The sequence below is a fragment of the Saccostrea cucullata genome, unplaced genomic scaffold (genome assembly GCF_032062105.1).
Source record: "Saccostrea cucullata isolate Sc308-1 unplaced genomic scaffold, CSIRO_AGI_Scuc_v1 ctg101, whole genome shotgun sequence".
In the NCBI taxonomy this organism is placed as follows: Eukaryota; Metazoa; Mollusca; class Bivalvia; order Ostreida; family Ostreidae; genus Saccostrea; species Saccostrea cuccullata.
The window spans coordinates 478919-490379 of NW_026939309.1; the positions used below are offsets into that span (position 1 = coordinate 478919).

Sequence of the window (11461 nt, forward strand, 5' to 3'; positions counted from 1 at the left end):
AAATGATAAATTTGTGTATAAATTATTTATCTTATGAAACGTAAGCGACTAAGATTTACTTCCGGTGTAAACAAAAAGTTGAGAGAAATGTCGACTGTTCAAGTCCTATGCCCCAACGGCCGGCGACAGAACGTAAAAGTTACACCAAATACGAAACTCCTTCAGGTGAAAAACAAAACGACATTTTTGTTAAACTAATTTCAAGCAAATGGTTGACATTTTTAATGACATGTCAAACTGTGTTCTTTTTGAAGTTTCAAATTTGCATGTCATCCTTGGACAATCCACTCATTTCATTAGCATTTGACATCCTACTTCAGACTATGTTAAAATTAAAAAGATTTTGAACTCAATATTAAGGTATCTTTAGTGATGTTTGAGTTAATCAAGTTATCAGTTTTATATATGTGACGCGCCAAGCAAAAACCTCCCTTAACGAAGAATTTTGACATTTTCAGTTTTTCATTGATTCTTGTAGAGTTTTTCTTTCTCTTTCATTTGATGTATAACATGACATATATTTCTGTGTATAAATGTATAAAATATCACAGGACAAAGACGGAATATTTATATGACTTGCAGTGTACGCGTGTGTAACTGCATGAATTTTCATAACGTAAAAAATCGTAAATGACGTAAAGCTATATAATAATTTGATGATATTTAGATTATCAAACTTTTGATTTGATTCCCTTAAAAGTATCAACAATTAAGATTTTTCATCTTGATTATAGAAAATAAACATTCTGAAGTATATCTTTGAGTAATTGAGAAACGAAAGACGAGTGGGGGGTGGGGGGTCGAAATGATCGTCAAGGAAAAAAAAACAAAACTCAAGACAACATCAAAAATCTCCTCTTCCTCTGGGAGAGTTTTCAATTTACGGCTTTTCAATGCAGTAAAATGGCAGAAATCTACATCACTGCAATAGTAAAAGAAAGCAACATTTGGATAAAAAAAAATGCTATTGTGGTAGTACAAACGACACACGTACGACTTCCTAGTAGCTTGGGCTAGTGGGTTAACCCTTAAGCTTATTCGGTAAAGCACAGAGGCCTCGGGTTCAATCCCAATTAAGCAGATGCACCTATTTGTCACTGTTATTCTAACAAAGTATATATTTTTTAAAAAGTTTGAGACAGCCATTAACACCCCCTCCCCCCCGGACATTGAAAGTCTATACAATACACAGAATAGATAGAAAGTATTGTCATAGTTCATGTTTTAAATACCTGAAATTTTAAAGAGTTTAACAGGTTTTTTTCTATCTAAAGGAAAAATAACATTTCTTGTCCCACAAGTTAACTATTTACATGTTTTAGTTTCGAATGTTTTAATACTGAAGACTTTTTGGCTTATTGAAAAGATATTCTCCACCCAAGAATAAATTATATTTGTTTCTTCTAGTAGAGTTTGATCCTTTTTTCTTCAGGTGTGGTTATGAAATGAGTCTTAAGTTTCACAAGAAGAACTTGAAAGTTGTCAAACTTGTTTCCGATCCGTTTGTATAATTCAATAAATGCGTGTTTAAATCAAATCAGTAAATATTACGTGCATCAAATGTTAAAGTGTTCAATCATTTTTTCCTGGTAATTTTTTAACATTTGATTCATTTTTCCTGGCCTTCCGTTTTCTATTGTATATTTATGTTTAAATTCTTAAAAATAAATATATTTATATACTAGTATTTATAATTATTTTCGTAAATGCGTCTGCATACTTTTTAGTGAATCAGAATGTAACACCATCCCCACTCTATAAAATATATGTTTTTTTAAATCTTGTTAAATGAAAAAAAAATCCGCAATTTATATGTATGAAGTTAATCATGAATTAATTTTGAACCGGTCATTGTATATAAGCCGAATAATAAATCACAATACCAGAATAAATATGAATCCCACAAGTGATCACACACACACGTACCACCGGTACACTCCACAACTTCATTTCTAGACATAGAATATAAGGCACAGTCTTCACCAAATCCTGGGAGCCTGAAGCCCGCGCCTGGTAAAATTGGTAGCGGGCATGTGGAAATGGCACACTAACAAGCCCAAAGGGCATGTAAATTCTGAGACATAAGCCTCCGTATTATCAAATTAAATAATACCAATAACATTAAATATACTTGTACTTAGAAGTCTTTGATTTTCCTTCTAAACAGCTTCAAGCACAGAAGAAAGTTTTAGATACAGTTCTACAGGAATGAAAAACAATATTAAGGGCAATACAATAGATTGATAGAAATTGGTTTTGTATCATCTCCTTGGTGTGAAACGGCAAATAAGAATAAAATTACTAAATACAATTCTGGGCATGTAAATATTTGTTCGGGCTAGTGTAATTAGAGGTTACAAATGCCCGAAGGACATGTACTGAGAAAAAGATTTTGTGAAGACTGAAGGCATATACTAAGCTTCACTGTTACCTTCCTGAGAAAGTACATGCACACATTATGATTTATTTTAATCATATTAAATGCTAGTTGCATTTTAGCATAGGTTAAAACACGCATGTTAAAAATAGCAATAGAAAGTAAGAAAACGGGTAAAACATTCTTAATATTCTTCGATCATCGTAAACGGGATGGGGGGGGGGGTCTAGCTATGGACATTTACGCTTAATTGATTACCTGAATTAATTAAACAAGAACAAAGCACACATGTACAATCTTTAGCTGTAACTTTTGTTATTTTTTTTTAAATATTAACTAATTGTTGTAATTTATATACATTTTTTTTATACACGAGAAGCTGTATGAATGGGTTAGTTGATCAAGCACGCAATATTCAAGGCGACCAACATGTATTTTTTATGTTCGATAAATTCTTTATCTTAGAATATAGAGCGTTTTGATCATTGACTTATGTAAAATATATTCAGATATTTATATCCTCCAACTTCCATATATCTTGAACAAATATAGGCATATTACCACGGATTAACATATTTTGTGCAGATTTGTACCGTACTAATTTTGCACTAAACTGCCCATACATGTACATGTACGCATATTCAATACAACTTTTGCAGGAAAATCTTATTGACATTGTTTAAGTTTTTTTTACATGTATACATTTAATAAATTACGTGTAATTGGTAGCAAATTTTCATAATTTGAAACGCATAAAATGTATACATATTCATTTAATTGCGATTCATCTGAAGAAAACAAGTTTATTATTTTCCAAGGTATAGATGTTAAATTATGAAATGTTTGTAGTAAAGTCTTTGTCGGGGAAATATTTATTACAGGTTAAAAAATCCTTAACACTAACGGTTAAAATAAAATCATTAAAAAGAAAGTCTTTAACCTCTAAAACGTTTAATGTATACTTTCATACTGCATTGATGTTTTAAGTTAAGAAGGCTGAATGAGCACTGGAGACGTTACTACATGTACATGCAACAGCCTGATTCAGCAATTTTATAAATGATCGAAATTATAATAAATTGTTTTCAGGAATCCAGAACACCAGAATCTTCTTTAGTACATGTCGATAAACCATGCACAAAATGATAATAAGTTGGAATGTTTTAAAAGTGTTCAAACGATTCGTATGAATTTGTAACAATTTCTATTATAATCATAACATTTTAAGCGATGTATCATGTTTGCGATTTTTACATTCGGTGTATTGTGTATAACTTCATGTAACAAATTATGAAAAGGTCGATAAACACATGATCAATCTGTTTAATTTTCAATCATAAAATATTTTAGATAGTGGGACTGTAACTTACAACGTATGCGAGCATCCATATATTCAAGACAAATATTTCAAGAAGTATCCAAAGAAATAGAGCAGACACGTGACACAGGAGAAAGGGGGTGGGGGTGGGGGTTCTACATTTTTGTACAACATGAGGTGTCCAACAATAAAATGAATTGAGAAGCTCAACAGGTCTTTCTTCAAAATATTCATTTTAAATCAACAGCTAAAACCAATTCCGGAAGAAGTGTCCAAATCAAATACTCTGTGTCGTATCTATGTTTTTTTTTTAAATTAAACTTAACTATTTATCAATAATAGTTCACGTTTTATTTATATAAACGGCAGCGTTAACTGTCCCAACTCAGTTTATACCGTATAAATTGGGTAGCTATTTAATTCATTCCATAAATAAAAGAGAAGTTATTCAGGAAAATTTTCATTGCATCGTTATTTAAAAAAAAAAATAACTTAATTTAATGCTCCTGTTAAATTTTTCTTGCATGTGCATCAAGATGAAACAGCTGGACATTAAATTTAATAAAAACTATCTTTAAAAATTCGTTTGTTTGACCTTTTAAAATTAATCGACCAAAATCTTTTTAAGACTTCCAAATTATTTATCCCGGAATTTTTTCATCCTATCAACAACTTTCTTTTTTATTTCAGAAATGCCTTCAATCTTTTTCAACACCGAAAATGTCTGACAAAAAAAAAAAAAAAAAAAAAAATTTGAATTACCTACCGATGCAATTTTTTAACACTAATAGGGAGAGGGCAAACAAACTTCATTTTAAAATGGCCTTACGGAAATTTTTCAGCCACCACTGGAAATCTTTAAAAAATACACACTTAATTAATTGTGAAAAGGAAAGATCACACAGACACTTGATGGAGACTAGGTTTGTAATGAATAAACTACATCAAATTACACCCAAGAATCTGTCTTAGTATATAAATATAACAACATCCCCTTTTTCTACCGGGATCGAGAGTTTCTCTCAAGGAGACGTTTTTACGTCGAATTTACCTTGTTGACTTTAGACGCGTCTTCTGACGTTACGTCATAATAAAGATAAGGGAGGTTTTTGCTTGGCGCGTCACATATGTACTTGACATTATTATATTTTCATGGCATAAATTATATTTTAATTAATGAAATGAAATCATAATCAGGGGTTTATGTACTTTTAAAATATACTTAGTTGGCTGCAAAATAATAATTCCTTTAATATCCAATTCTTTCTATGACATCACTAGGTATTTGAATACACGTGTTGCAATTAAAAATAAATAAAAGCAGGGGATCACAAATCCCATTACCCGACGCCGGGGGCCAGTGATTTTTAAGAATGGGCAAGTGAACTTTTATCAACCACATGGGCAAGTGACTTATCAAAACTAAAATCAATCTGTAAGCTGTGGATTAAAGCTGGGCATAGGGACTTGCATGACCTACTTAATATTTGTCTTCCTCTTTTTAGCTCTACTGGTCAGCGACCAGAAGAGCTTATGCGATAGTAAGGTGTCCGTCATCCGTCCGTCTGTCTGTCTGTCTGTCTGTAAACAATTTTTCAAAACGCTACTCCTCCTACAGTTTTGGAATATAACTTGGCACACAAGTAGACTACACCAAGATACATAAAATGGTGCATCGGTTTTTGATTTCGATGAACGGTGTTGCCATGGTTACTAAAAATAGAATTTTCTGCAAAATTCCTTTAAAACGCTACTCCTTCTACAGTTTTGGGCTGATTTCAATATTACTTGACACACAAGTAGACTACACTAAGATGATAATATAGTGCATTGGTTTTCGATTTTGATGAACGGTGTTGCCATGGTTTCTAAAAATAGAATTTTCTGTAAAATTCCTTTAAAACGCTACTCCTTCTATAGTTTTGGTCTAATGGCATTGGCTTCTTTTCTCATCCTTAAGTTTGTTAAGTACAAACCAATAGAGCTACAGTCTTGACAGAGACTTCTGGTTTTGAAATGTTTTAATAAATACATTATTACTTGCTTGCGCTACCATAAACTAAATTAGTTTATGGTAGCGCAAGCAAAAATTCTGGTAGGGCAAGTGAATTTTGACCATGTACTTGCCCTTGGACAAGTGCCTTAAAAATCTGTTTGTCAGCCCATGAATTGTAAAAGAATGAAACACATAAAGTAAAGGGGTAAATGCATGATAAAGTCCTTAAAATTCTATTTTTTTAGTCGTATGGTTTTAATATTCATTGAAAAATTCTATCAAATTGTAGGTAACTTTTAATCCCCTCTAGTTGTCAAGTGTCACTTCTTGTTATTTTATGTACTGAAAGTTTTTTTTAATGTATCACAATTACATCATATATATTCTATTTCAGGTACTAGAAGAAGTGTGTAAAAAGCAGGGATTCCTTCCTCCCGAGGACTACTCACTTAAGTATGATGTGTACATTATTGTCTTGTGTGAATACAAAAGTGGAGGGACATCAAATCTCATTTGTCTCTATGTCTTACAAAAAGCTTTAATGTTCTTAAACTTCAGTGCTTTTAAATGAGAAAAAATTAGAACTCTTTCTTAAGAACACTTTGCATGTACTTCAAATATGCAAAACTTCTTTTAGCATGGTGAACAAACAAGAGTGTTACAATATGCAATAGGCCATTGGAATTGAATAAATTTGCCCCCAAACTGGGGGATAAGTATTCTCTGAATTTTCTTTTTTCCACAACAAAGTTGGAGGGAATATAGCAACAGCCCGGGCATGTTTTGGAGGTGGGAATGGGGGGTGAGTGCATGTGTAATAGAAATGACCTATATCATTATTTTATTGTATTACAGACATGGAAGAAAGACTGTAGATGTTACCCTCTCCATAAGATATTCCAATCTCCCCAACAATGTTAAACTGGAGCTGGTGAAGAGTGAGTCCAGCCGAGCGGAACAGGACGTCCTGATTGCCCTACAGTTGGAGGACGGACAGAGACTACAGCACACATTTCCCCCCGCCACCTCACTGTGGGACATGTTACAGCACTGGGAGAAAGCGGACAGGTCAGGCTCCAGCAAGCATGTACTGATAATTAGTTCTTTTGGTTGTAGAGTAATGTGACAGTGAATAGTGTCTTAGATAGTTTTCTTCCATCAATAAGTCACCGGTGCATCTGTTAGTTCCACAAATAGAGCATGTTTTACTCTGAAAAGTGTTGAAATGTCAGGTCTTACTGAGACAGAGTATGTAGAGCTTTACTGAAAATGAATTTTTATGAAAAACAGTCTTTAAAGAGTAGTAGTAATTTTTATTTTGATATAGTGCTCACACAGGAAACCTATGTAAGGTGGATCCGACACATAAACCCCCCATCCAGACTACTTGTATCTACATGAGAGAGGAGGTAAGTTTATGTTTCAAATGTACATACATAGGTGGTTATAAACTAGATCTGCTGGTCCCAAATTAACATAATAAAAATTCATTGTATTGAGTTTGAAGACCTGCTGTATCATGTATAAAAGTATGAAACAATGAAGATTTATTTTATTCCCAGGTAATAGGCGAGATTGCCCTACAGGCCATGACACTTAGAAAGCTGGGTTTAACTGGTGGAAAAGCTGTCATAAGGTATACAGTATGTGAATACAACCCAGCAACAAACTATTGAAGAATTTTTTTTTTAGATATTTTCTATTTAATCAAAGTCAAACATATGATTTCATTTTAGAATTAAAAAAAAATTGGATGTTGGTGGTAGTAAACACATTCAGAATGTTTTTTTTTTTCAGACTTGTTCACAGACCAGTAGATGATGCAGTGATGGCAGAAATTTTAGATAAAATAGAAAGAGAGAAAACAAAGCTGGAGAAGCTAGACTCATTAGCTCAAAGACAGCTTTCGCAACAGGAGGATAAATCTCTGCCTCCTAAAACTGAAGAGTTAAAGTCTGAAGACAAGTCAAAATCAGCTGAAGACAAATCTGAAGCCCTGACCCAGTCAACAAGTCAGACATCAGAAGCCATGGAGGTAGACCCAAAACCCAGTACATCAGTACCAAGCACATCACAGCAACCAATGGAAGTAGAGGACAGGATTGAAACCCCAGGTCATAGGGCAGCAAATGAGGCTAGAGGTCATAGTCATGGTAATCGGCAGCAGGAGTTTGTAGAAACAATCAGGCAGATGAATATTCCAGGGGTTCAAGTGTTTGCTCCTGGAGATTTTGATGAATTATCACCACAAGAACAAGAGGTAGTGTGAAGTAGATGTACCACAAACTAATAACCTAAAGAGCAGCCATGATATTAAATATACAGCATTTATTCTAAGTAAAATGGAACCCAGTTATACTTTTATACTAAATTGTAGATTGCAAGACGTCTGGCAGCACATTACATGCCACAAATGGGTTTACAGCCAGCACCCAGTCGGCAAGCAGCAGGGGCATCAAAACCAAAGAGAGGCCGACCTCAGGAGACTGTCCAGTTCACAGAGTTCAAGGTCATTTTATTATTGTTGTGTATTTATCTTGTTTGCGAACAAAAAATCTGATGAATACCCACAACAGTTTTCTTTTGTGATACTTATAATTTATATGTTTTTACATTTACACAGTTTCCAGAGGACACAAAGGGAAAAGATGTTTATAAAAATGAACTAAGGTGGGTTAATTTATATCTTTGAGAAGAAGGGAAATCAATACATTAGTTTGTAAAAGTCAATGTTCAACTCTTTCTTATATACCAGTAAAATATTAGAATAACTGTGTGATTTAGAAAAGACTTCCAAAGATCACGTAATGTTTTTTTTACCTTGTAGTGAAGTCAATAGAGAGGAATACAAGGTAAACCCAGAAATCTTTCTGTTATTTTGCAAATGCCATCTTTTGCCAACTTTTCTTATGCTGTTTTTCTCCATACAACATATATTTTTTGTCAATGTGAGTAAATTCTATTTCACTTTAGCCCTGTGATAGAGAAGCTGTTTTATTTAATGCAGAGGAAGTCATCAGATCTACTGCTTCAAATGAAGGTCAGTTGACTGCTATACACCAGAAAGATGATAGAAAATGTATAATCTGGTTTAAAATGAAGAAGTTTTTACAATTACATTATATACATGTATCAGTGAAGGAAACATAAATTTTTCTCATTATAATCAGATAAGAGATGTACAAAACATATTCTAGTTATTAAGCCTGTATTTCAGTAAATTTTCTATTTATTCTGGATTGTAGATCTGCCGGATGAATTCTTTGAAATAACAGAAAATGATATCAGGAAAATGATGGTGGACCTTCAGAAGAAAGCGTGAGTACTTCAGTTCTCTACTAAACTCAGATGTATTATCAAAATGCTAACAGTAAAACACTTATCACTTATTTTGTAGTACATGTAAGTAGAATTGTTGATTGATTTCAAAATAAGTTTGAAGTTATTCGTGAGATCCCTGTTAATTTTAATATGAATTCTAACTGTTTTAAATTGGAAGGGGGGGGTGTAAGGGAGTATTTTGAGGTTCATTTGTTCAATTGAATGTAACATTTTGCACTTGAATACAGTTTATATTAAAAGATCACACAAAGCTTTATAATTTATCTACACAGAAAAAGTGAGACGGATCAGCCCCTGTTAACACGGAGCATGGTCCAGGACAGGCTGGAGTCCCAGTATTCTAAGTACCAGCACGTGGTCATCAGAGTCCAGTTCCCAGATAAAGTGGTGCTCCAGGGACTGTTCCGACCTAAAGAGACAGGTGAGAGAGAGAGCTACGACTGGTTTTCATTTAAATGTGGTTTCTTCACTTGTTACAGGGAATAATGATGATATTTTGAAGTGCATAATTTATTTCTGTCGTTAATCCATTACTGACTGATTGATTGATTTTTCAGTTCATGCTTTGCATAAATTTGTGAAAGAATATCTGGAAGACAAAAGTCAAGGATTTTATCTTTGTAAGTAGGACATTCAGAACTATAACCAGGCATATGTCATGGAGAGGGATAAACTGATCACATTGAATTATATTTACCAACAGAAAGCTGTACATGTGTCATGATTAATGTTAATTTTCTGAATTATATTTCAGACACTGCTCCTCCAAAACAGGTGTTAAAGGACCAAACACTGAATTTGATTCAGGTATTGTATGCGTTTTATAACCTCTGTAATTTTATAGTCTTGATGCTAGAATACATACATGAACATGTGCATGCAAGTTAAATGCAACAAAGTACCAAGATGAAGCTGTATATGTGGGTGTATTTTACAGGCAAAACTAGCACCAGCATCTGTTGTGTATTTTGGATCAGAGGCGACTAAAGGTTTGTCACTTTTAAAACATAGACACAGTTAAACTAGAGATTTTACTCCGGTAATGTGTACCGTTCATTCTTAATTTACACAATTTCTGTCAAACTTTCAGATCATTATCTCTCTGAGGCTGTGATGAAGGAAATCAGTCCAAAGACTAAAGCAGAGGAGATTGTGGAAAAAAGGCAGGGTTTTTTGAGAAATTGTTTTGAAAAAAATTTATAATATATATTATCATAACCTTCTTGTCAGAAAATCTCAAAAACTTCTGCTGTGGGGTTGAAAGATAAATGGATGGTGTGTTGGAAGACATGCAGATACATAGAGGTATCTTGATTTTGTAAATCTTTTAAGTTTCCTCTATTTGTTTTACAGCTTGCCTAAGGATGAGACTCCAAGTTCATCAAGAAAAGATCAAGTACCTGGCCCTTCTAAATCAGGCCCATCTAAACCAAAACCAAGCAAACCAGACTCTGACTCCTCATCCGATTCCAAAAAACCGGGCGTCCCAAAGTGGTTTACTGCAGGTAGTGTCAAATCTTCTGCCTTTACTTGCCTCTTCTATTGATAATGTGAAAATCCTGATAACTAGAAGTTATCACCCTTTTTCAACTAAAAATAATTGAATATTGTTTCCAAAACTTTTAAAAATTTAACTTTGATACTAAAGTTGCAATCACCTTCAAGTTTCAAAGATTTTCATTTATTTCTCATGTAAAAAATGTCCATATATTGTTGTCTATTAACAAGTTGATTAAAATTTTTGTTTTCCATATAGATTTAGAATCTGTAGGTCTTAGAAATCAAAAGTTGGGAAATTACTGTGCATACCAGAAAACAGAATTAGTTTGAGTTTCATAGAATTATGACCCTTGTTTTAGGAAATTAGTCCTTGAACCACCAAAATTGAAAAATTCCTCAGAAATGCCTTTTTCATTGAAAATTTTTATTATGAAGTATGGCCCTAGAATTCCAAAAAAACCAAGCATATTTCATGAAGCATGTTAGTTCTTTGTGAAAAGCCTATCTGAGATGTCTTAAATATGAATTGCTTCAGCCGTACATTTATTATCGGAATATTTGTTGATGCTTCTTGTTCTTGTTTTTCAGGAAAAAAGTGACAAGTTTCCAAGTCTTGGAATGATTTGATCAAACACTGCATTCTTCAGCACTTGGATGGTGGTTCTACCTATTAGCCTCATTCTGACAATATAGTACATGACATTGACGTCAATCACTCTTCATTTCAAAGAAATAAATGGGCTTAAAATCTCTACAGAGGTGTTCTTTATAATTAGAGTTCAAGGAACAGAGGTTGTTCCAGTTGATTATGTACTTTGAATTTATGAATTTTCGTGAGGGTTTAATTTTCATTGTTTTCAAGGCATGGAGAGACCCACAAATTAATGACCACGGAATGTAAAATTTGTATGCATTATAAGTTTGTATG

The 11461-nt window shown here is 33.3% G+C and overlaps 1 protein-coding gene across 1 annotated transcript; it reads left to right on the top strand.

Moving 5' to 3' along the window:
* The first annotated feature begins 56 nt into the window (after positions 1-56).
* LOC134252780 (tether containing UBX domain for GLUT4-like) lies at positions 57-11432 on the top strand. The gene is made up of 18 exons (XM_062735303.1): positions 57-165; positions 6086-6144; positions 6547-6759; positions 7019-7100; positions 7254-7327; positions 7489-7951; positions 8069-8200; positions 8315-8361; positions 8519-8543; positions 8665-8731; positions 8937-9009; positions 9306-9454; positions 9591-9653; positions 9788-9840; positions 9971-10022; positions 10124-10196; positions 10387-10538; positions 11122-11432. The coding sequence occupies exons 1-18, from the start codon at positions 88-90 to the stop codon at positions 11130-11132; spliced, it is 1866 nt and encodes a 621-aa protein (XP_062591287.1). The 5' UTR covers positions 57-87; the 3' UTR covers positions 11133-11432.
* Positions 11433-11461: the final 29 nt, after the last annotated feature.

What these genes read in the sequence shown, in the direction of transcription:
- LOC134252780 (XM_062735303.1), top strand. Translation starts at nt 88, where the DNA reads ATGTCGACTGTTCAAGTCCTATGCCCCAACGGCCGGCGACAGAACGTA. An exon ending in CCCGAGGACTACTCACTTAA is followed by an intron (nt 6,145 to 6,546) that starts GTATGATGTGTA and finishes ATTGTATTACAG; the next exon opens with ACATGGAAGAAAGACTGTAG. An exon ending in GAGGAGATTGTGGAAAAAAG is followed by an intron (nt 10,197 to 10,386) that starts GCAGGGTTTTTT and finishes TTTGTTTTACAG; the next exon opens with CTTGCCTAAGGATGAGACTC.